The following is a 26650-nucleotide window of genomic DNA, read 5'->3' as shown; positions in this document are numbered from 1 at the left end:
AAATCTTCAAAACAATTAGATTATGATAAGCATAAATGTATGTAAGATGACAACAATTGAGAATGACTTTTTTCATTCTACAAATTCAATTTTATGTTTTAGTTTTGTACATTTTCCTGATGACGACTGCAACACTCACTTCAAAACAGTTTCACCAGCAGAGTCAAATCAAAGCTGGTAGGCTGTAAGCATAATGTTGAGTGAGATGATTTACATGTGCTCAAGCTATTAGGGAAAAGCCACATAGTTAAGCAATGAGAAGGGGAGCAGAGCCCGTCTGTGCCATGCTGATTGTCAGCTCTGTGCACCGTTTGTCCCCCATTTTAATCAAATTTCGGAGGGGAGCTATGAATATGTATGTGAGGCCCAAGGCCACGGTGGCATGCATTCAGCGTGTGCAGGCCCCTTTAATTAACAGTCACTCTCAGAGGCTTGGTGCAGTTTGATTGAGGGAATACCAAATCAGTCATGGCATGCCATTCATTTCCATGGCACAGATAGAGGCCGTTATAAAACAATTCATCTGAGCTGCACCGCTGACAAGACAAAAGCTCCTATTTTCAAGATAAAGGTTTTCTCCACACCGCTGTCACGAGGGGACAACAAGAGAACAAAGTAACATGACTAACATCATCATAATATAAAAACTTGTGGTCTAAAGTCAAGCTAAATCACTTAGTGCCATCTGTTTTCTTGTGGCCCACAGGGAAATTTCAGTCTTTGATGAATTGAGAAATATACAGTAACTAATTCAATGTGGTCAAATGTTTAATTCATACCTACGTGAGGTTTGGGAATTTCTCCTGATGTGCTCAACAGAATATCTGTGCCAGATGCTGTGATACTTTGCCTAAATCAACTCTTGCAGCAGAAAATATCCTGTTAAAGTCTGTATTATATAACATAACTAACATAAATAAAATAGTTTATTTTCATCTTTAAATATAAACATCACAGAAGATGAAGAAGTAGGCATCGCTTAATTTACTGGCAGAAATTAGCAGTTTGCTTCAAAGGCTTGATGATGGCACTGGCCTGGGATCACACAACATTAGTAAGGCTTGAGCAGCGGCCAAATATATTAAAAAATTTCACAGAAAAGAAAAAGAGGAAGATTTAACACTGACCGCTGATGACCTGTCCAAACAGCTCCTCCGGCGTGTCTCCAAAAAAAGGCACACACCCCACGAGGAACTCGTAGAGGATGATTCCCATCGCCCACCAGTCCACTGGCTTCCCATAGCCTTGTCTCAGGATCACCTCAGGAGCAATGTATTCAGGTGTTCCACACACCTGTAGAGAATACAAACAGTACAAAGACGTATTATTAACATGATGAGGTTTGTAAATGATCACACTGTCCATCTCTTCAGTTAAATAAGATGTACCTGCTTGTCAGAGAACTCTCTGGCATCTTTCTCTATATGTCCCTCATACAGGTTAGTGGTCATGTTCATCAGCCCAACTTTAGACAACCCAAAATCTGTGAGCTTGATGTGGCCCATCGATGTAACCAGCAAACTGTGACGAAGAGAGACAAGAGGAAGAGGAGGAAAGGAAGCAAAGAAATTAGTTAAAATGTCACAATAAAATGTTGAAATCATACTCACTGTCACAACCAGTAATTATCAGTTGTCTTGCTCTATCTTTTTAAGATACTTTTAGCATTTTGTCTTAATTGAAATTTAAAGAGAGAATAGTGAAGACAAGCAGTACAGGGCCAGGTTGGGGCCGAACCTGCTTCCAGTGTAAGACTCAAGCTTAACAATTAACTTAAGACTTTGAATCTATGGCAGAAGATCAGCTTTGTGATGCTTCACTTAGGCACAGTGCTGTTAACAGATGCTAACATCGGAATGCTAACATCCTCAAGTTTTTCCTAATTAGTGCTTAACACAAAGAACAGTTGAATCTGATGGAATAGGCTGTGCTGGTCAGGAAGACCTTTTTACTTTATGATGAAACTCATTGAAGGTTATAAGTTTATCAAAGTTATTAGACTTTATTGTAATTGTGGTTGATTTTGCCAAATTTTATGCCAATCAGAGAGAAACTGGAAAAATCAACGACTCTGTCTAACACGTGCTCTCTAACCATAAGAACAGTGGGCACGTGAGTGATGTCATCGTTTCCAAACTTCCTTTTCCTTAATTTTGTAATAATCTCAAACTTAAAGTGTGTGTACGAGAGAAAGACGCTGCAGCCTCCTCCCCAGAGTGACAGCTGTGCAACAAATACTTTTCCCTCAAGATCCTTTAAGAGTTAAGATGCAGTCATGTTGTCAGAGACTAAGAATATAAACATTTCTATTTTCATTGTAGTGTTAAAAATCTGTGAATTCTCACTTGTCTGGTTTTAGGTCCCGGTGGACAATGCCATAGTTGTGCAGATACTCCAGAGCCAGCACAGTCTCTGCAAAGTACATCCTGGCCATGTCCACAGGCAGAGGACCCATGTTCTTCAAAAGGGTGGCACAGTCTCCCCCTGTAAAGATCAATGGAGTGAAGTTACAGATGTCCTGGAGATTAGAGTAAATTGCTTTCAGCAGCAGCACTGTGCAGTGAAAAACATAGATGCTGACCTTCCACATATTCCATAACCATGCACAGGTGCCGGCGAGTCTCAAAAGAGCAGTACATGGACACTACAAATGGGTTCTCAGCAAAGGTGAGGATGTCTCTTTCCACAAAGGCCTGTTGTATCTGGTTCCTCAAAATCAGGTTCTGCTTGTTGATCTTTTTCATGGCAAAGCGCTGCTTAGATTCCTTGTGCCGAACCAGATAAACCGCTCTGAGAAAAGAACAGTTTACAAGTCAGATGGGGAAAGAACCGATTAAAACTACAACAAATAATGAATTTTCAGATCTGTTTCGTTTGGCAGTGTCAGTATCATATAGAGGAAACAGGGGGAAAAGAAACATAAAAGGGAGATACATAAAAAAAGAAAAAGCTAAAGATAACAAAAGTCTGAAGGGAATGCTTGTTTGTCTGAATAACATTTCATCTACTAGACACTTAGATTATCTTCTATAAAATAAAATGTCTTTACCCATAGGCACCATTGCTGATGAGTTTTGTCATCTCAAAGTCCAATTCACAGGGTTTTCTCCGTGTCCGCAAGGCTGTGCTCAGGCTCCCACACTGAGGGCAGCAAGAGGCACACACATTAAAACAAATCAAAAAGATAAAATCTGTATTTCACTGTTACCCCTGTAGAAAAGATGGAGGAGATCAATACAACAATCAATTTCTGAGTACTCACAGAGTCGTCTGTTTCTGGGGTTTCAGCAATCCCACTGTCACAGCTGGTCAGCTGAGCAATTTCTATGGAGAAAACATAACAAATAAAAATCTACAGATGCAATATATAAATAAATCTCTCAAATTTTATTTTTACAGCATGTATGTAAAATTAAATTTAAATGTTATGCAGAGGAAAGAGAAGTTGATAATAACAAAGTAAATATGTAAAGTTGAAAGGAAACCAAAAAGACTAATGCAGATGAGGAATAACAATTATGAGAATATTGGTAACACAAATAATAGATTAAAAACAATTTACCAAATGAAAGACAATTAAAAATATTCTAAATAAGGAGAATTAAAAAAAAAAAAATGAATACAAATAAATGACCATGAGCTATGATGTTTTCCAGTATAGTGTGAGTCAGAGGGCAATTTTCTGTCCGAATCTGACCAAGTCTGAGAAAACGTGTTTGTTCGAACCAGGTTCAACGGGAACCATCACCACATGGGATTCTAACAGTTTTGTGCAGCACAGACAAAAGAAACTAAATGCTGAGGAATCAGGAAGTATAAACACAGCAAACTTTAGCCTTTATTCACCTATTAAGCCTGGGGTGCTGACTCCAATGTAATCTGAATTGAGAATAAATGAGGTGGAAATCAGATGTGGCGACAAAAACACATGTCTAACACTCATTTTGAAAACCACCACTCCAGCACAAGTGCTCATTATAAACCACCTTACATTTTTCAAGTTTTTTGCCCCCTCTGTGTGTTTGTGTGCAACCATGCCAAAGTCCATGTGTGTAATTTCACAGGGGGCTGTGTGCCCTGTCCCCTAAGAGCCTGTAAACACATTTCCACTGCTATTTAACATCTGTCCTTCCTTGTAGGTTTGCTTCAGGCACACAAGGCATCGGGCAAACGGAACACGGGAGACACTCGGGGGAAATGAATGGAGACGCTGGCTGATGAGCCAGCCTGTGTGGATCTGTATAAGGTCTGTGGGGAGGCCATTCCTTTCTAATTAGTCGTAATGAATGTTGTTGGTTACTGAATCTGGTGAGACAGAGGGCCATTAAAAGACAGAATGTTCTGTACAGGACATTAGCCAAGAATATCTTTTGTCTTTTAGTTCCCTCAGCTGAATTCCTTCATTTCTAAACAGCTTAATCTAAACAGTATTCAATTTGATCATATTTAATAAATGGTTGACAAGTTATTGTTGATGAAAGATACAGAAATACTTCTGTGGATATATAAGAGCACTTTCGTTAATTCTCCTGTACCTTCCAGTGGATCTCGTGTGAGTCCCAGCTGACTGATGATGTAACGCGGGATGTCTGTTTTGATGCCCTGGCCCTCTTTGGCGTGCCCCTCTGCAGCCTCCAAAAGGTGGTAAAACTCCTCTGGGTCAAACTCCTGAAGACACAACAGCAGCAGCAGCAGCACACTTTAGTATATTCTGCTATGAACATGCGTTGTTCAAGTAGACAATGCAACATTTAATGGAGCTCAGCAACAAATATGTCATTTGAAGTCGTGTTTCTGGCTATCGGACTAGTGTCAATCCCACATTTACCCTCAATTATCTTAGTTTTTGGTTGTTATCTCCTCCCGAGGGAAAAATCTGCTAAATGCTCTATTTGTCTATCTGTCGTTTTCTCCTGAGCAGCTCGTGCACAGTGAGGGCAATAAAGTAAAACTCAGTATTAAACTCTATAAAATTGGAAAAAGCTGCAGGTGGTGACATTACAATCATTTGATACCTTGTTGTCATGAACTTTAAAATCTATTGCTGCTGTATGTTTATTAAGCAGGTTGTCTACAAACTAATAATAATAATAATAATGCTAACACACCTGAAAATGCATATCACGGTGACCTTTCTTGTACACTGTGTGCCAGTGTACACAGGAAGCAGAATGTCTCTTGAGTAGGTTGCTTAGTTACAACAAGGAGTTTATTTTCTTTGACCAACGACGAGTTAGAACATTTCAGAAGCAACAAGGAAGCTAATACAGTTGAGTCCATAATTGTTTCCAAATGTCAGTTTCATTTTCAGATTTCTCCATTGATGATATCTTTTAACAATAAAACGTTGTTGTGTAGATGTAGCCTTAATTGCTTCAAATAACAGAAAATATTAACAAAAGTTTCAAGGGCAGTTGAGTGATATGACACGTACCAGACATTCCAGCAACCGAGCAGGTCTGGCAATGACGATGAGGATCTTCTTCGCCAGCTCTCGGATGAAGTTTACCTCGTCGCTGTCTGATCTTTCTGTGGACTACATACGACCAGAGAAGATACAACACCTCAGTATTTGACATGTTATGGTGGCCTGGTCAAAGTAAGGTGCAGTCAAAAGGCAGCATGGTTCTCCTTAACCCCGGTTTATGTTCATCATCTGCTTCCACTGAACAACACTAAACAACCCTAGGTAATTTCCCAATAACTAAACTGAAGGAACACTTCATTAACACTGTTTGCACAAGACTTTCTATAGTATAGGCATGTTGATTCCAAAAACATCTGATTTCTGAAGACGTGCTCACCTCCACAACAAGCCTCTCCAGTTTGTCAGTGAGTTCGCAGAAGTAGCTGGAGGTGATGAGTCCAAGCCGGCTCTTCTCCAGACAGTCACGGGCCAGCTCAATTATCTGGTGGTGGGCAAAGCCAAGCACGCCATCTGCCAAAGGGAGGACGCTCTCTGGAGAGTTGCTGCGGATGATATCCTGAATCCTTTCCTCCATCTGAGCTGTGGCCTGCAGTAAGAAGGGGAGGTGTACGTTTGATAAAGCATTAGATAATGTACTTACTATAATATATTATTATATATAAATTATTGTGAACCTTTACCTTAGGAAACCGCTCCTTGTAGACGTGATTCATCATAATAATCTCATGGTCGTAACATGATGGAGATCTTCCCGGGCTGAAAAATAAATTAGAACAGAATCAGTGTCTCCAGTGGTGTGTATTACAAAATGAATATAATGTTACATTTGCAGAAGTGAATTAAAACCTGAGACTGCGTGAGCGGGGTCGCATTGCTGTCGCTCTGCGGCATTCGTCCCCGGTGATGCTCTCAGTGCAGAAGTGCCTGGAGAGGAAGTGCAGTTCATCGGGTGTAGGCTGGAAGGGCAGCTGGTGCAGCTTCTCCTGTGATGAACAGGATGACTGGAAATGAAACAAATATATATTCAACATGAAAAGAAAAAAGAAGGAGATGGTAGTTTTACATGGATCAAAAAAGAAAAGACAAACAAAAAGGGCAATCCTGTATTTTGGCAGTTTCCCTCGGGGAACTGTCAAATCTACATTTTGGGAAATATGGGTTGTAGTTTTCTTGCAAAGGGTTTGATGAGAAGATTGATACAGCTAAAATATCTGCTCATAAAATATGAAGGTACAGCCAGAGTCTGGAAGTTTGTCCCTGTCACTCGGACAGCAATGGCAGTCCACCACTGCTACATTCCCCAATGTGTGACCCTGAGTGAAAGACAAGTTCCTGCATGAGAGAGAACTGCGTTGCAAGCCACTTGCGGGTTACGTTGCAATTAGAGCTCCACACAGCTAAACAATGCAGCAACTGAGCAAAATACCATGTTAGAGATCTCTTATATTATTATGAGAAATGTAAAAATGTTGGGGTTCATTATGAAGCTGTGGCAAGACAAATTTAGAATATAGCGGGTGAAACGCTGGGGAAATCAGAAGTTGTAAGATGCTATCAATCTCTTCATCCAACCCTGCTAACTCTAATGTCTGCCTCACATTAACAGTGTGTTTAAGAAACCGTTGTGCTGCATGACTCAACTATGAGCCTGACTCACCAGTAATGCTTCTTATAGAACTTGACTCATGGGAGATATGAGAGATATTTTACCAGAGCAACAACATGTTTCCTTCGATAGACGGGGTGAATGGCAGGAAATGTAATTCTTGTCCAGACACCAGACAAAACAAAGACGCAATCTGTAAATCCAGTACATGTGTTGTCAGTGTGTGCACAACTGTGTATAGCAGGCTGTGTCTGCTTCCTAAACTGAATAAGCTGATATATTTGAATACAATTGTTTTCTTTTCGAAGTTGTAGAGCTAGAGAGAGAGAGAGAGATGCAGAGACAGAGGAAGTAGACACAATAAGAGACAGAGATGAAGGGGGGTTGTGGGTGTTTGTGTTTGTTCGTGTGCCTGCTTGTAAGCCATGTTTTCTCTACAGCAAATCTTTTGGCCCTCTTACAGAGTGTTTGTACACAAAGACTCTCCATATGCATCCTCAGAGAAGACTAATCACTAGAGTGATCCAGTCTCGTGTGAAAAGAGCAAACATGAGAAAAGCTGAGTTGCACATTCAAGTCTTTTTATCTTCACTCTTTCTTTAGTTCTTCATAGAAACTATAAGGGAACCCGGAGAGCACAATTCATCACAAGGCTGATTGGCCACTTTATCAACATATTGCATATTCTGTACATGTATTGACATCTGATACATCTTATAAAGATCTCTTCTAGAGAAATTCTGAATAATTTTGATAATATCAATGTAAAAAAGAGATACAAATTTGGTTCTGATCTGGATCCTCACAAAATTCAACAGGTTCTTTCCTGACCACATCCTTACCATTTTTGTAGTAATCTGACTAGGGGTTTTGTGTAATGACACTAACCAACAGACAAACTTTCAAACTTCAAACTTTCACTGTCGTTTCAGTTGCAGTGAGGCAATTATAACTTAATGAGATGGCAAAACAACAACTGAGAAATCCTGGATATTTCCTCATTAGTATGCTCGGTCTTTGCACGACAGTTTGTATGAACAGAAGCACATCTTTTTACTACATAAACAGGTGCCCCACATCAATACTAGACAGGTGTTGATTCGTCTAAATGACGGACGGTGAAAAGACCTCTCTGAAAGTCTTTGGGAACATCATACCAGGACAAGAAGTTGTATTATTGAGTTATATGTATGACAGCTAAATAAAGACCTATAGTTTAATTTAATTTAAATAATCAAAACATTGGTCAGAATGAATCCTCAAATCTACTGGATCTTACAGATATGTTTGATCGTCTTTACTGTCTGATCAGTTGCGTCAGAGTGGATGGAAGTATGATACTTACAGAGACAGTGGAGCTGGGCGTGTTGGTTCCATATCCAGAGGATGGGAGGGAGGCCAAAGACCAGCGGCGACCATCAGTCCTGTCACACAACAGCAAAGAAAAACAGTTAACTGTCGCACTTCCTAATCCAACACTGAATTGATAGACAAACAATGAATCAAAACACACATGTCCAGTAACTTAGAGTGACGGTCAGTGATGAGAATGTGTCTTAGTTCAAAGACAATTCAGCTAAATTGTCTTTAGAAACTGTAGATGTCACATTTCCATGTTTGTAGGTAAAACATTTGACATCATTTCAACAGTCCTAATGATCAGATGGTTAAAGATGAACAATGCTCTGTCTCTGCTATTGTTCCAAATAAAGTCTTAACAATGTGCTTCAGAGAAAAGCATAAGATAGAGAAACAAATAAAGCGACTAAATGTTAAACTGAAACTTGATGCAAAAATGACTTAAAACAATTTCAGAGTTCAGCTCTAACAACTTATGAAGAATGGGGTATGAACTCTAACATGTACTTCACAAATGTGGGGAAATGAAAATACAAAAGCTAATATGAAGTTACCTGTCTGCTCTGTGGCAATGACTGTGGGTTGTAATAAAAATACACAATAACATTATGGTGAGAAATATTGTGTATAAATCAATAGTTTTTGAAAACATAAACAGACTAACAAAGCTGAATATCTAAACTTAGAGAAAATAGTGGCTGAAACATTATCAATGTCTTTACTGGCCAATTTTGTAGCAGTAAATCATAGACTGTGAATAAAGATGGACGACTCTTCCTCCAACTATCCAGAAAGGAAGCCAAAATATCCTGGATACGAAAACTGTCATCTTGTACAGAGGACATTATTTGGAGCCAGAGTCTGTGCAGTAGCAGTCAGACGATGGAGCTGCAGTGGCACGGTCCTGATGATAGTGTCAGTCTCAGCTGTTAGTCATGATGTTTTACCCCATTTTAAAACCATCAAATAACAACTAAAACCAAACTTATTCTAAAAATGTGCACTTGGACACATTATTATTTAAGAAACATGTATTTGACGTGTACTTTGACTTTTTAGTTTGGTCCATGTCCCATCCACTAACATGGAGGAGGCAGGATCATGACCTGCTTTCCTTTTGGGGAGCAGTGATGTCGTCCATCTTTATATACAGTCTGTGCTGTAAACTGAGTATGTGTGTTACCTTCGTGCAAAGGAAAAATGAGCAGAGGCACTCGGGGAGAAATTTCTAGGACTGTCTTGCGGGCTTGTTCCTACAAGAGAAAAAAGAAAGTAAAAAATAAATTAAAAAGGAAAACAAACTTTATGCAAAAAAGTCAACAACACTGGATTCCAATCCAATTGCGGCAAAAACATACAGATTGACAGCAAACCGCACATTGTACAGTCAATTTTTTAAAAGTTGATATTCCATGAAAGATAAAAACTCTGTATTATAATTTTGTTATTGCAGTTCAGGTGATAATAAACTGTATTTGTATAGTACCTTTCATACAAGAAATGCAGCTCAAAGTGCTTTACATATAATATAGATACAAATGTTAAAATGTAATAAAGAAGGGAGCAGATTTTTAAGAATGTTAAAATGACCGTGAAAAGAAAAGGACATTTTTAAAGACATTCACCGAACTAGCTTCTCTGATATCTAGTGGCAGTCTGTTCCACAACTATCTATTTGTAATTTACAAATTTAATTATTGTTTGGCCTGCGTGATTGCTATAATTTTTCAAAGCTTTGGGGGACGCCATCAAAATGTTCGGTTTGCAAATGAAAAAGCCCAAAAGCCAAAGATTTTCAGTTTACTAAAAATTGACAATACACATGCCAGGTGTGAAGCCGATAAAGTGAGAGAAGTATTCCACATAGAGACAGTCGGACATATGTGAGGTTAGTGGGCGGATGGAGTAGAGGATTTTTACATCTCAACCATACTTTAATCTGTCTCTAATCAACCTCAACATTAACCATGCTTTACATGAGAATACTGAATAGAAGTAAGTAAAGTAGGTTCAGTCAACAGTTGCTGTCTGATGTGTTACAGTAATAAATACTACAGTGAACTACTTTCATGAGTGTTTGAAACTAGGTCAGCAGCCGGGCAAACTAAATACATCCCCAGCTCATTCCAAAGTATCATGTTCATAAACAACATCTTCACTCATTGCACATTGTTATGGAATTTTTGCAGGCACGCAGGCAGACTGTTTGGCTTCAAGTCAGATGTCATCTATATCCTCATATCTCTTATCCTACCTTACTGGCAGTAATTACAAAACAGTATGCAGGGACCAATTTGTTGTGCAAAACTGTGTCTGAATGTCAAACAAGTGACGCCTGATGTCAGCGTACAGCGTAGTTGAATATTCTTCTGCTTCTTCTACTTCTGAGAGGCAGTGATTTGCTTTGCAAGTGTGATAAACCTGGAGAGGGCTGACATAGATATCTTATCAAACCTGCCTTGATGTTGCTCGAAAAATGTGCTCAAGAAACAAGGCAGGACCTTTATGTGCAGTTCAACGTCAGGTTTATTTAAACTGCACGTCACGCAAAGAGCCTCTGCGCATTTAGAAGGTTAAAATCTAACATCAGACTCTGAAAGTTCACATACGTATATACCGCACACAGTCAGAATCCCAAACATGCAGGTAGGACTGTTAAAATAATAACAGAGCTGCCAATCCATTTTAAAACTTTTAAGTCTGCAGGGTTGGAACTCAAGCCATTGCTTGTATTGGAAGCCAGAATTGCCAGGTCTGCCAAAAATGTGAATTTGTGTTTCTTTAAAATAAAAAAATGTCAGAGGATTTTGGGCTTGTTTTCAAGAAATATGGTTGCTTGTTAGGAAGATCTTTGTACATTTATTATTAGTATTATTGAGCTTGATTTTGAATGTGTGGTTGCTTATTTGTCTGGTGAGAGTTGGCAACACTGTTGGTAGACATGAGCTCAGATGTGACACGACAAAATCTCTTAGATCTTGTTAAGGACTCTGGCGGCTGTGTTTTGGATCAAGTGAAGGCCTCTTGTTGTCGTCATGTTTAGGCCACAGAAACATGCATTGTAGCAGCCAATCCTGCATGTTATAGCAGCATCTAGGAGGATTTGGGCTCTTGCACTGGACACATTGCGGGATCTTGACTGTTTGACAGCTTTAAGAAGGCAGTATTTTCTCTGAAGTGTTATACACACCGTTGCTAGGTTCTCCTGTTGGTTACAGTGAAAGCTTTTGGTCAGATTAATAGCTTCAATCGAACATAACAACACATTTATGGAAATCCAGGTGCCTGTATGTTATTTGGCACAGAGAGAAAAGCGATGTGTGAACACTGTGATGAAGAGTGTGTGTTGTTTACAGTCTGCATCACTGAATGTTTTTCGAACTTATTCAAACTAGTGGACGTTCGCTTCCTCTTCACACAGGGAATAAAATTTTCATATAATTTTCCTAATTTTATCAAAGAGCAGACTTTGCTGCCTGCTAAATAAATGCCACGTGCATAAGCATTGAATGACGAGATGTTGAGTTGAGACTGTTATGTGTTTCCTGGATTCAATCATTTATTTATCAATCCAGACACTGCTGGTCAATAAAAACGTATTTTTATGGTTGGAAGGTGTTTAATAATAGTTTAATGTGTTGATTTCTTTAGGCCTAAAAGATGAGATCATTGTTTTAAAATGATTTTAAAAGTGTCAACATCATCAGACACACGTTTCTCGTTCTGTCCGTATGTTTTACCTTGTGCTGCTACAGCTTATATCTTGTGACATGTTCACACTGTTATGGAAATACTACGAAGTTGATTTTGTAAAAAAAAAAGAAAGAAAAGACTCATACGCTTATTCAGATATGACATATAAGGTTAACGTGAATAAGTGCATGTCTGAAAGTAAGATAATAAGATATTTATGGTTTGAAGAGGATTAATTCCACTTACAGTATCTACACTATTTCCCCTAATAAATAAGCATGCTTCTTTACCTACATTAGTTAATTTTTAGTTAAAAACAGAGGCTTCAGGCCACTGAACGTATTATACTGCAGGGACTATCTGTAGGGCACCAATTAGCTTTTGTGTTTCACATCCTTAGTGTAAAAACAAACCTATGGTCCAGTATTAATCAGGCATAATTACATCCCTCACTAAGGGGTGGACCAAACAGTTAATTAACCACAAGCTACAATACCACCACCTCCTGTTATGATAAAGACGGGGCCTATTCCTTTCTGGGGAACAATGATGGAGCCACTGAATCTTGTTAGTGATCACCCATTTAATTGCACCGTTATCTTGATTACAGCCAATTACACAGGATAACCTCCTCCTATGGGAGTTTGACGGCACCTTAACAGAGACTACACGTCATCTTCTCTGACTTTGTCTGAGTGGAACAACATGAAATGTGGTTAAACATAATGCTGTTCAAATTACATTACAGAATTACAAAGGTTTGATCTCCTACACAACTACATGGAAGAAAAAGATCAGATCTACAGTATATAGAGACCTGCTCAATTATTGTACATGACAGGAATGTACAAGGAGGTTTTTCTTACCTTTGGTACTGATATTACGTCTGAGCCACAATGTTAGGTCATCCCAAGCCGGAACACATTCGTTAGAGATGACCCTGTGCCTATCTGACTCCGAGTCCATCTTTACACACTGAGCACTTTCGTTAGCTTGAAATACAGACTATACACTCGGACATAGCCCCCTGCTACCGTGACCAATGCCAGGAAATAAAACGCCCTGTGGTAAATGAGGCCTCCCCTGCCTCTGCTCCTGTGCATTTCCTCTCTGCAGGCCACCACTTCCTCACCCAGCACAATCACTGCCTTTTGCCTCGCAACCAAACAGTTAAATTCTCACCCAAACACTACAGAGCTGACCCCGAACAGGAAGGACAATAAATATTTTATGATAACTGTTTAGTCCTTTGCTTTCTGCACCAGACATCCAAGTCTGTATCCTATGTTGTTAAGGTCAGACAGTGGCCAAATTGTGTATGTTTATTTCTCCTTTAATAGAGTGTATCACGTTGGTATCTCTTCAACAAAGAAACATAGATAAAACACATTAGTTTGCACTGTACATATCCTTACCTGTAAGGGATGAGAGAGGTGAGTGAGGTCGTGGTAAACCTGAGGACTGACCGCTTCCTATCAGGCTTTTTCTGTTGCTCGTTCTGCAGCTGTAAAACCAGAGGCAGATATTAGTCAAGACAATAGACAAAGGAAGTACTTAGCACAAATGCATTTACTGGACCCTGGTAAGGCAGGCTTAGTTTCAGGAAATCTTTTTAAAATACATAGGGATTATAGAACCAGCAAAGCCAGTGGAAGCAAAGAAAGGCCATGATCATTTAAATTTCAGAAGCACCAAAATAGCTACGGTTTATTAATGATACAATTTAAATACCAGTGATTTGACTGCACTGACCCTCTCTCTGAATTGATGTGGTTTGAATTCCATTTTGAAAATGTCCATATTGTTGTGACGACTTGATGGAAATGTAGGTCACTCCACAAATGTGGTCCATGATAAAATATCTTAACAGTCCAATGATTGCCTTCCTCGGAAGATGAATCCTACAGAATCCTTTATGTTTGCTGGTCATGTTAATACAGGGCTGTGACTCACGAGGAGCCACTGTGCTCAGTAACATGTGACTCATAAATGAAGCCCAGTTTTTGACCTCGAGAGAAAAATGAAATATTTTTGACAAAAATGCAGACTGCGTTCAATGTCAAAATTAGTCATAGGTTTATACTCTGAAATTAGAGAGTGTCAGTGGAAACGAAAAAAGCCTCAAGAATATGAATTCACTTCAAGGTCAGAGACTCAGTGACATCCGCTTAAATAACCTCCTCAGCGATCTGAACCAATTCCAACTGAATATTTAAAATGCTGCTCTGTAGTAATTTCTATCCTGTGCATATTATGAACAACATAAATACGAATGTATACCATAGTTTTTATCCAGGGTTTGAATATTGGAGCCAGGGGCTGTGAGAGCATTATAGGAAAAGCAAGAACAAAATGCTGAATGGTGACAGGATTGAGTCCTTTACTCCAGCGACAGCGATACATAACAACACTCCCATGTGGGAGAGAGTGAGAGAGAAAGTGTCAGTCCCATTTTCAGCTCTCCTGTGTGTGTGCGCTGCAGCACTAATCACACACAATGATCGCATGCACAAGGCCTGCCAGCCAGAGGTGCACATTTCACAAAGTGATAATTACAAACATTACACAGTGGTAACACATATGAGCTCTGATAGGTGAAATATATTTGATTTTTCAGATCATAAAAACTGCTGCATTTACAGTCACTAGTATCAGTATCACCCCTGTGTTTGGTAAACTAATCCGCTTAAAATCATCGTGTGCAAATCCTTCATCCTCACGAAAATTAATGTAAAAAAGAACATCATTTCACCAATAGATATGAATTAAAATAAACATTTGACCCTGTCCTGAGGTCTTATAGATGCTCCATTTGCAGTGCTAACAGTCCTGCTGTGTGGAAATTTCACAGACGAATACACAAATCGGTCGTGTCAGGAAAAAAATCTAATCTTAGAGTTTGTTTTATAGCCCTGAAGACCAAGCTGTTTATTAATGCTTACTCTGCATGCATATTCAAGTGTTTGGGAGGGACAAGTGCAGATACACAAGGGGCCTGTGGTTGCTCCTGCTGGTGTTGATTATCTTTGCGGACAATTTCCCACAAATGTGATGCATCGATTTAACAATGAAACCAGACATATCAGTGGACACAGGGAGTTTGGCTCCTGCTAAATGACTGAGCAATTAGCCACACACTAATGTGACTCCAATGACTATAGAGGAGAGGATTCAGGTGCTTAGAGGTACACAACAAATTTCTGGTATTTGGATATCCAACAAACAAATGATCTTCAAGCAGAGGTGATTAGTTTCTAAATCGAAGTGATGGGACCTGCTCACAATGAAATATATAATATATCTGCAGAATGTATTGAGAACTTTGCATTTTGAGGCTTGTGTGGAGAAGATGAGAGCCTTTGTATCAATGGTTCACAAAAACGGATTTGAATATATAGGAAAACATCAGTTTGTACATGAGCCCAAGAGTTTTCTCTTTCGCCAATTGGAGCCCAAGAGAAAACTAACTGAGCCTGACCTGAACCTGACGGGCTGTTTTATGTGTCAGAATAAAGTTTGTGTGACCCTGTCCCTGACAGACTCATGCAGTGTAGAAAAAATTCAAATAAATCAGGCCAGCCAACATGACTGACCCAACCCTGAATATCATTTCCAAATTTAGGTCCAAACGCTGCACATTTCAGGTATCCACACTCAATTATACATGCCTGCAGACTTGTTGATGGCCCTTTGTAAATGTTCTGCATTTGTATTCTAGTCTTAACTGCCACCGACCTTCAGATTAGTGGACGACCCACTCTACCTCCACAGCTTTAGCCTCCCCACTGTCACACCAAAATCTAAATTCATCTCCATAAAACAGAAGGGGAACCCGATTTGGACTTAAATCCTTGTTTACTCAAGTGGTTTTTCGGGCTCACCCCTGGGTTCAGAATCGTAGACACATGTCATGAATCATTTATTCGTGGTGGGGAGGGAGTGAATAATATCTGGTACACAGGTGCTCAGTCAAAGAGGATCAGATTTAACGAGGCCTATTTATACTCGCTCACTGTGGATTAGGCCAAGAGAAAGACACACTGCGGCCCAATCAACCCTCCTGTTGCCTCACCCTCTCACCAGCCATCCCAGTGTTTCGTACCCTCATGCCAGTAACGGAGACAATCACATGGATCACTTTACAGAAAGTCTGCCACAGGATAGGATGGCATGCAGGTCGTCTTTGTAACAGTTGAGGCTACACTGAGCTCCGGTGGACGCACCTCTGTGGCCACAAACACCGAGTGATATTGCGATGGGATAGTGAGGCTTTAAAATGGGGATAAAGAAGCCCTGGATGGAGAATATAGGGAGAAAGTAGGCCAGTGTTGTATGCCGGATACTGCAGATGTGTGATTCCTGGAACAGATCCAAAGGAGGTTTAACAGTCTTGCTTATATGCTAAACCCTCAACCTCATCAAACCATTGTTGTATAACACATGAAATATCCACAAGCCGGCTACAGAGCTTTCTGCACTGACCAAAAAATACTCTTATAAAAGGTCCTATAATTTAAGTTATAGATACTTTAAATAAAGCATCATAGTTAAAATATTTAACAGCACTTATTTACTTTTTCCATCAGACTTTACAATGACCTACATTAATCTTTATTATTACAAAGTAATCTAAATCTGTCAAAGTCAGTGTCTTAGATTTCATTGTGATTACTTATTTTTGGGTACTGAGAGAGACAAAAATAGATAAAACCCTTTGATTCCCGGAATAACCGTGAATGTGGATACATCTGAAATATCTCAATCTGACCCATGTCAACGAAAAGCCACGATTCATCTTTTTTACTTCTGCCAGTTTAGTTGCTCTTTCATCAGAGCTGTCATGGTGAGCTGACAAAGCGCACTGCCAAATAAATTGCTGTTTGTTGCAGACAAACCGAAATTCAAAGTCAGACATATGACACATATGACTATTAATAGTATTTAAAAAACTTGCTGCTTTGGTAAGAAGCCCTGCAGATAATTTTTGTAACCAGCGACGACAGATGTTTACTTTAGGCTACTACCAGTTTCTCCATCTGAAGATGACAGTCTCACAGAGATGCAGATTTCTCAACTATCTTCTCAATATATAGTGCATGAGGTATTTACCTTAGCACAGGATAGAAACATGCTTAAAAGTGGTAGATTGGTTCTTATATCTAGCAGTTTTTACAATGTTCATGAATTTCAATATTACAGAGTATATATATATACATATAGGAGTTCACCGCATTATCTTTTCTACTTTGGAGATACATACGTCAGCACTGAATTCCATATATTGCTTATGATAAGTGAGTAAGTTATGATATGAGAAATGTCAAACACGGTTTACTTATATCCGAGTATTCATTACATAATTCAAATGCAAGCAAGGGATAGAGGACAATACTGTTGTGACATGAAGTGAAAAACATTCTCTACATGCAAAGTATTTTAAAGGTTATAAGCCATTATAACTGATTTCATGTCAAGGTCATTTGCACAAATCTGACCTCGGTATTAAATCAAATGAATCATCTTTACATTAATATAACAAAAACATTGCTGCATTTACAGCACAAATCTCCAGTTATCAATATCTACAGAACTAAATCGGACAGTGGTTTTCAAATGAAACACATTCAGTAATGCAAGATGTCCAAAAGCAGCCAGCATTTCATGTTAAGCTGATCTACACTATAAAATAGGTCAGGACAGGGATTAAAAATAAATATCAGTCATATGGGCTTCACCAATTCTGTAGTCCCACCATAAACAAAATACTGGGATAAAGTGGCTTAGCTACAAACCAGTGTCTCTACACTGACTGTAAATCCCATGAAGCTACAAAGCATTTTTAAATTCGGCAAAGAAATGTTATAAAGTCAAACGAGACACAGTAGACACAACAACATTTTCTCAGGCAGCATTTTGAAGAAACATTATCAATTTCTTGGCGATGGACAGAAACTACAACAACAAAAATCAGTAACAGCAATCTAAAAGAGCAATCAGTGTTTCCAATTTTCTGATGTTAATCACTGGGGGTGACATAAGAGAAAGTACCTCCTGTGTAAAGAACATGATACAGCCTCAACAAAAAACATTAAATTTACCCTTTTACTCACAAAGCAAATAATACACAATAGGAAAGCTGGGAACACCCAGCTACTTATTCATGCTGTCCTCATAAAACAGCTCAGTTTACCTACTGTAAAAAAAAAATCATCCCTGCTGCAACTCACTGGTTGATGTTAATGTTAGAATTAACTCATGTCAAATCATCTGTTTGGTGGAAAACAAACAGAATTCTGCAACAAATGCAGTATCTCTTACAAAGAGTCAACATCTGTAACAAATCCCAGTTGTATATAAGTCTGTGAAGCTTCAGACCATATTACAGAAGAAATATGGTATTACTTCAAAATGTTTCATTACCTCTTTGACCGGCGCAGACGGGCTCCACTGAAGAAATGTGGCATGTTAAAGTTGGACAGTACTGTCCAAAGACTAGAATCTGACATTGTTTCCAAGTCATGCCAAAAAGGGAGATGCAAAGAAGGCTTTTGGAAACCGAGTGAGGAGGAGCGATGCCTTTCAGGGTTCAGGAGGATGTAACCTCCAGTGCAGTCCTGACAGGTACTCCTACAGCAGCTCTCCTTAGGTCCAAACTTCCTCTGCACAGGCACATCTGCAGCCAGCTGCGGCATAAACACTCAGGCAGAGAGGACACGCTGTCCTCCTCTGTCCTCAAATAAAAAAGTAATCCAAGGAGGATCCTGAAAGGTACACAGCGTGTGATCCAGGTCAAGTGTTGACAGCCTCCACTGTTGCGGGGATATGACACCTAATACCAGCGGATTTTTTGTTTTCTCGGCTCACTGTGTGCCGTATCCCAAACACTCATCCTGCTGCCTTCACTCAACATGCTTCATATCATGTAACAGGCATCTACCACTTCACATCCTGTGGAGGGGGGGGGTTATGAGGCAGAGGGGTACTGCATCATCAGCAGATGCTGCTGTGCATTCGCTGCTTTCACAAACTGGCACCCCTCCAAAAGTCGGGTGGGTCAGTGTATTAAGCAGGACCTATTTGAAATGAAAATGCTGTGCTTCTGCATGGATTTCTCCTGCTGCTGCATAAATGCATCCCTCAGCTGCTCTCTGCACAGACCATTCATGTGAATGGGAGCCTCACCTTAACTACATCACCTTTGATCCTTGACTTATGTTTTCTTATTGACTCTATTAGCAGATAAGCAGCCAACAACTACTGAAAGACAAGTACAGATCACAAGTTTTATCCAGCTTCGTAATAACCACGTTTTAATTGTAAGCATTAAAAAACAAGGTTAACTTTATTGATGTTAAGTCTGACCTTTCAGAAAAGGAAAATTACCCTTGACTTGTGCGTACACATGCACACATAACACAGAAACTGCCTTTCGTCAGTTCAGTGATGAATTTGATTTTCAAACCTGCATGTATGTGTGAGTTTAGGAGTCGGCTGAGCAAAGTACCTCTGTATACTTTACAGTAGCTGCCAGGACTACAGACAAAACATATTCTAAACAAGATGAACCTAATTTAAACCTCTCACTCAGAAACCTTAGTACCAAGACATTGATTACTGATATTCAAAGACTATTCTCCACAGGAGAGCAAAGTTCAGCCCAACAGACAGACTATTGGTTGAGGTGCAATGATTCAGTTCCAGAGCTGCGATAAAAACACTGCATGTGTTTGCAGTCTGAGGAGTAGTGCATACAAAGTAGTTTCATTTATCTCGTCTTAAAGATAAAAACTATAAAAGTGTCAATATTGTGCAATAATGTCAGGTTTTTATGAAGGAAGTGAATGTATCTTTTATTTGCCAAAAGTTCAACGGATTTCAAATATGCAAGACTTTCAAAAGGAGCTTAAACAATTAACTAAAAGAAAATGACAAATAATTTTTCATTAATCAATATCTTCAAATTATTATTTTTATTTATCACACAAGGAGTCAAATATCAGGGGTAATATGCAGCACAATTTTCTAGAGCCCTGGATGTTGTTTTTAAATTTCTGGATTTGTCTGACCTGCAGACCACAACCCAAAGATCTCAAATTTATTGTCACGTAAAAAAAGCAAACTCTCAAAATTTGAGCAGCTAGAAGATACATTTTTTGGGAAATGTGTAAATTTAAAATCAGGAGTTTAAGATACATATTATGGCAACAAACAAATTTAATCATTAAAAAAACACTAAATTAACCAAAGTAAAGACGCAAAAACATATTTAGTGTGCAAAGCCTCAGTAGTTAAACAATTACACATGATGCTTGAAAATACATCCTCAGAATTACCTGGAGGTACGAATGAAAAATGACAAGGATTTCACAATACTGCCAGCACCAGCTCTGTTGTCATATGATGGTCATAAAAACCTAAATCAGTTGTCTAGTCTGACTGCTACAGTCAAATGACAAATACAGTCACTGTAACAGTCAGACTAGAGAGACACACAGAACAGGAGAGACACATGGTGGAAAGCTTCACTATGGACGATCACAGTCAGAGCTGAGAACCATCATGATGCTGCAGATGAGTAATCACTTGCTAAGAAGGACTCCAAAGCTAAGGAGAGACAGAGATCAAAATCTACAAAGGACCAGCACACAAAGCCTGGTTCTACTTACATGTACCTCTTCTGTAATAAAGTGTAATAAAGCCATTTTTTCAGTGTGACATGTGTGAAGTGTGTATGTCTGTGTGTTCCCTCAGAGTGGCTCAGTCCGTCTCCCTACAGGCCAGTGTGACAGCCTTCACTCTAATTATGGCTCTGCTCTGTTTCTCTGTTCCACATAAGAAACGATGGCTCAGATGTTCAAAGTCAAACTTGCATAGAGCAGCATGAACAGGGAGGTCACCGGAAACAGCAGCTGAAAATGTGGGATACTGTCCTCTGACTCATTCACTCACCAAAACTATCAGACAATTCTCTGGTAGACTACTATTTTAACAATGACATTGGGAATAGTATAGAATACAAATTATTTTCATATTTCTTTAAGAGAAGAAAAATGTGTTACTGTATTAGCAATCTACAGAACTGTTATTACATTTTATCAGACAAGCGTCTGATATAATGTAATAATGAGAGTGAACCAATTTGTTATCCTTCATAAATCGTGTGAGAGGTCAGCATAGTTTTTTAAATAACTGTAGATTCTGATGAATGATATGAATTACAGGAGAGCGTTGACCTTTTTTTCACTTGAGGACATCTGAAACACACCGGAAACAAAGCATTGACATATTATCTGCCTAAACAGTAACGCCTGTGCCACACTGCCTGCAGAACAGCCGTAGAACGGTTTCATTTTCCCGCCTATGTTAACAGATTAGAGCTTGTACACCGGCAGAGAAAATGATCTTTAACAATTTCAATGTTAATATATAAATGTTTGCCAAACTAGCCTAACTGTTTCAAAATAATTGCACTCCAACATTTCTGTTGACTGAAACCATTTGTTTGTTTTTAAACTACTTTTATACAAGGAAATGGTGTAGTTATACCAGAACCGCAGAAAGGTTGTAGTTATATTAAAAGTTAACATAAAGAGCTTCAGGTGATGGGTAGTAGTCTCACTCTCTCTTTCTTACACACACACAGGCACGCTCACAGATTTATGATAATTCTCAAGGCAACCCTATGTAAAAACATAGCGCTGCTGGCTGGAATCAAAAAGTACAAAATGTACCAAGATAACATAAACTGAAATGCTAGGTAGAGCTCATGGAAGCTAGTGTTAAATTTCAGTAGCCATCCTTATGAGCATTTTTACTTACAACTAGTCATGAAATCTATTGCCGCTAAACACTTGTTGTTCTCATGTTTGCAGTGCTAAACTGCTTACATGGATCGAAAAGCTTACAACAGAATACTCGTTCAGTAATTTGCTCTAATAAAAATAAACAATACCTACATTGTGTCCATTTAGGAAATAACAAAATGACAACATAAGGAAAAGAACGGTTGTAGCCCACTACTGCAACCTGTCATGTGCTTAGGCTCTCCTTCTTCCAACAAGGTTTTCAGAGCGTCAGTGTTTAACGACCATCCCTACCTGCTCTCAAATTAGTTCACTGTGTGTGAGTGCGTGTGAACGTACATGCCCTTGGTAGTCACACAGTGGCTCAGTGAGTTATTTTACCATCTTGTTCCTGCTCTGCTAGTGTTTTGGGACTTTACAGTACATAAATATTGTTCTCCGTCATTGCAGCGGTATGTTACCTGAGTGGAGTAAAATTATTCACACTTGTAACAGAGACACGGCGAAGTTTAAATTGAGAAAGTCGCAAAAGTTGTCCGCCTCATAACTTCATATTCATGTAATACATATACAAATTTCATTTAAATGGTAATCGATGAAATACAGAAAAGGGAAAAACATGCTTCCAATAATAATCCGCTTATAGTTTCCACTGTAATTCAGTTCATTGCACAGCCCGACTGCAGTTTTGAATTGACAGCTCAGAGGTGGAAGTCTCTAATATCTGATCATTGTGTAGGCTATATGTACACGGCCCTATGCTTAAATAATGATGACGACTAATGTCACATGTTAACTGGGCTTCTAATCTCTGATTGTAATACAAAGCATTGCAACACCAAACCTTGTGTGTTGAACATATCAGTCAATAAAAAAAAATGATTTCTCTCCATCCTTGTATGGACTCAGTTAAATGCCTGGTGCTCTTGACTCTGTATGAAAGCTGAGTGGAACAAGAGGAGGTCAGAGGAGACATGGGTGGGTGTTTCATCATTGATACAGAAAAAATTCTCAACATTGAGTGTTCTGAATGAGCTGGAGAAGAGAAAACGAGATTTCATACCAACATTTCTTATGACAAAATCTCCGCCAGTAGCAGCCTGAATCAAACCAACGAAATCTGAAAGAAAACATGGACTGTATCTCCCTTTTTATCAGTAAAACATAAACACAATTCTCGTACGAGTCCAATTCTTTAACTCTTTAGCTAATTTCGGAACCCCTAAAGGAAAAAAACGCGACGATTCTTTTCCTTTAGGGGTTCCGCAATTAAGTCACGGTTGGACTGTGGTTATGAGATATGAGTATAAGGGCCAGGTTGAAAAAACAAGAGAAAAGATTTTGAGAATAAAGCGGTGATTTTACAAGAATAAGGTCATAATTTGGGCTACGTGTCATTTTAGAAGGGGGGATATCAGAAGATTAGTCCGTCGCCATTGTTAAAATGGAGCATCTTGCTATAGAATAGGGGTCAAATAATGGCAAAACATTAAGCTATCATGATTTTCAGGACTTTGAAAAGATTGTTTAACAAATCATCTATTACTGAGAAAGAACCACACAGACATGAAGGAAATTGGCTCTTTTGTGGAGGAGGAAATGTTTGATAGTGGTCGACTGTATAACATTGGTTACATCTGTGTGTTATTTAAAGAGGTTTCAATGTTTCACAAGAAACAATAACGTTGGTTCAAGATTTTGGATCCTGGAAGAATGAAACTGAAGTGAGCGAGGATTCTCCAGACTGCTTATTTAATTTTTAAAAAAATGTCACCCTTTATTTTTGTAAAATTACGACTTCATTCTTTAATCTTCGAATTTTCTTCTTCGACATGGACTTAATTCTCGTAATAGTAATGAGAAGCCGTTTTGGCAGAAAGTTTCTTAAGATTAATATGAAGTTGAATAAATTGCACAAAATGACAATTAACATGATGAGAGAGACAGGTACGCTGTAAGAAGATAAAATCCACTAATCCAGAAGTATTGGCATTTCCTTTGACATCACACTCTATATCTGCACATAATTAACATTCAGATACAAAGCAGACAACACACATGTACAAATGGATCACATAAGACCCACTTTAACCCTGTATCTGACAAAATAGTAAATACATTAAAACCACCTAATTAACTTAGAACCACAACTAGATGGCTTCAACCTTAATGCCCTATTTAAAGGTGAAACCCCAAATGAAGCCAGTCGTCGAACAAAGAGAGATTTAGAGCTTGTTGGTGGGTGAAATTTGGAGTTTGAAGAGAGGACATGCTGTCCCAGACATCACTGATGCATGATAACCCCCGAGAAATTCCATATCAGTGACACAAAGCTCTTATCAGCAAACGCAGCAAGTACTAAATCAGAAATGAGTTTAGATTTAAGAAATAAGCTTGGAAATGGAACCATTACAGAAAAATGTTTTAAATAGAGTTCGCTCCTAAATGAATCATTTCAGCCGGGACTCAGACAGATTGAGACCATTCTTCACTTTGATGTATTTCAAATGCCACAAATCCTACTTAGCACATGAAAGAGGAGCATAAACCTCTGAACAGTGAGGGGCAAGATGGGGGAAGGGGTGAAACTATCAACATTATATAAGAGCCGTGTCCCCCTTTTTTCAATGGCATTTCTAAGGCAGATGATTTTAGGCGGGCAGATGATATAACATATTTCAGACTCGACAGATGAGCACAGGAGTGACTCAAACATGCACCAACAGGCCTGTCACAACAAAATAGCTATGGTTGAAGAGCTCTTGCTTACCTCCAGAAATGAAAAGCGTGCAGAGGGCTGCACGGGCTGCAAGGGCTAGTGGGAGTGGGGCTCAAGCTTCGGGGAGTAAGGCTGCAAGTTAAATGGGTTGTAGTGAATAGTTGTCTTTTATCTGACACACACAGACACACACACATAGACACACACACACACACACTTGCGACAGAAGCTATTCCCCCCCCCCCCCCCCCCAGCTCAGACATGTGTCTGGATGGAGACAGCAGCATCATGAAGAGTAAATATTCCCTGTCAGATGAAGTGAAATTGTGTTTATAGAGCAGATTCCCAAGGCATTTGTCTGGTTCTGTAATATTAGTTTGACATTGACGATGTTTATGTGTAAGGAAGCCATTTGTGTGCTTCTTTTCTTTACTTTTTCACTATATGATAACATGACATTTCACACAGTATGATGTATCTGCTGTGGTGCTATTACTCTGAATCCACTTTGTCATGGAGAAATAAAGGGATCTTATCCCTATTTTACTAATTTACTTACTAAAAAACTAAAGCCTTTACTGGGTGCTTGAAATCAAGTTTTAAATAGTGGCTCTCCTGTTATTTAAACTTCCATTGTAACCTATGTGATACCATGAATTCAGCTCCATTTAAACTAAACTTTCAGCAGTGGCACTGCAGAATATTAGATCAGGTAGAGGTGAGTAACGTCAACTGCAGTGGAAATCATCTAAAATCTACATATTCATGTATAATATGCCAAATTAATCAGGATTTTTCTTACTAACAATAGTTTGATCTGTTTTGTATCCATATGTAAGTGTTTCAGTGCATCCAAAACCTGATATCTATAATTTCTCTGTGCCACAGATCTCCATTGTTGTCCTAAAACTAATGAAAATGATAGAGACCTTTTGCACTGGGAGCATGTTTCTTCATTGTGGGCACTGTATTTGAATTCAATCCAACAAACACCCTTCTGCTGCACTGAATACAAAACAATAGCGCACTAAATCTGGATTAATGATGAAAATAGTCGCCAATGAATGCAGTGTTTACTCCTGGTTGAGAAATGTTTGCTTATATGTTTGTGACCCATTTGTCAAGATGCTGTGAGAACCAATGGGCTCGGAGTGTCACAGGGTGGTAGTGCACTATACAGGTAGCATTGAGTGCCAGACAAACACATTGGTGGTTGTGGTCTTTTTGTGGGATTTTTTTGGACCATGACAAAAATAAGGAGCACCAATAAATAAATATATCAGTGGCTTCTGTTCCTTATACAACGTATATGTTGGTTGAACACAATGCATTGTCCTCATTGTCTATGAAAATGAGAAAGAGGCCAATTAGAAGGATCATAAGTCACTTATCAGTCTCTCAGTTTCAGGGTTTAAAGCCTCGTGTGGAAGGAACCATAACAAATGCCTTGTTGACCTACATAAAAAAATGCATCAAGTCCAACAAATGACTGTGGCTTCGATCCTGCCATGTAAACACAACCTTCAGTGAGTCACTGCCTTTTACCGTAGTGTTCACATCCAAAAAACAAGACTCATCACAGGTGTGCTGTTAGCATGAGTGCGGTTTCTAGGGATGTGTATGTCTGTGTGTGCATGTGCGTCACACCAGCAAATAAAGTACGTTGTGCGGCTGCGGCACTCTTCTGCGTGACACGTTATCTGTCCATCATCCACACGTGCATGGAGACATAAATGCATGAGCACGCACACCAACACACATACACACACAAGCCACTGTTGCCTAGCTGTGAAAGATTTTACATTAGACTTCCTGCTGCAGATGCTGCTGCTGCTAATGCTAACACAGTGCTTAAAGCAACACATATGACACAGAGACAGATGAAGCTGCACACTGCAGAGGAGCTGCCTGGTAGCATAACGGAGGAAAATACTCACTCTAGCGTCAGCCCTGGAATTCTCAGCCTCTCCCGCTGGGCTTTCATGGCTGAACTGTGCTCGTTTGCTCTGTTGTGGTCATGATATGCATGCACACTGCCTCCC

At 39.2% G+C, this 26650-nt stretch overlaps 1 protein-coding gene across 3 annotated transcripts in view; it reads right to left on the bottom strand.

Moving 5' to 3' along the window:
- mast4 (microtubule associated serine/threonine kinase family member 4) overlaps positions 1 to 26650 on the bottom strand; it is a 91941-nt gene that overhangs the window by 15493 nt on the left and 49798 nt on the right. For 2 of the 3 annotated variants that reach the window (XM_061081767.1, XM_061081781.1), the window contains exons 5-18: positions 13502 to 13590; positions 9577 to 9646; positions 8380 to 8458; positions 6275 to 6429; positions 6109 to 6184; positions 5805 to 6014; positions 5435 to 5536; positions 4536 to 4668; positions 3263 to 3324; positions 3050 to 3141; positions 2582 to 2790; positions 2346 to 2484; positions 1389 to 1521; positions 1128 to 1293 (exon numbers count right to left, since the gene is read on the bottom strand). In XM_061081767.1, the coding sequence (XP_060937750.1) occupies positions 1128 to 1293; positions 1389 to 1521; positions 2346 to 2484; positions 2582 to 2790; positions 3050 to 3141; positions 3263 to 3324; positions 4536 to 4668; positions 5435 to 5536; positions 5805 to 6014; positions 6109 to 6184; positions 6275 to 6429; positions 8380 to 8458; positions 9577 to 9646; positions 13502 to 13590 (1715 nt within the window). The remainder of the gene's footprint in view (positions 1 to 1127; positions 1294 to 1388; positions 1522 to 2345; positions 2485 to 2581; positions 2791 to 3049; positions 3142 to 3262; positions 3325 to 4535; positions 4669 to 5434; positions 5537 to 5804; positions 6015 to 6108; positions 6185 to 6274; positions 6430 to 8379; positions 8459 to 9576; positions 9647 to 13501; positions 13591 to 26650) is intronic. The other variant, XM_061081773.1, reaches the window with a different exon arrangement.

Source organism: Limanda limanda, chromosome 1 (genome assembly GCF_963576545.1).
Source record: "Limanda limanda chromosome 1, fLimLim1.1, whole genome shotgun sequence".
Lineage (NCBI taxonomy): Eukaryota > Metazoa > Chordata > Actinopteri > Pleuronectiformes > Pleuronectidae > Limanda > Limanda limanda.
Note: the sequence above shows the minus strand (reverse complement) of the source record. Positions and strands in the feature narration are given on the sequence as shown.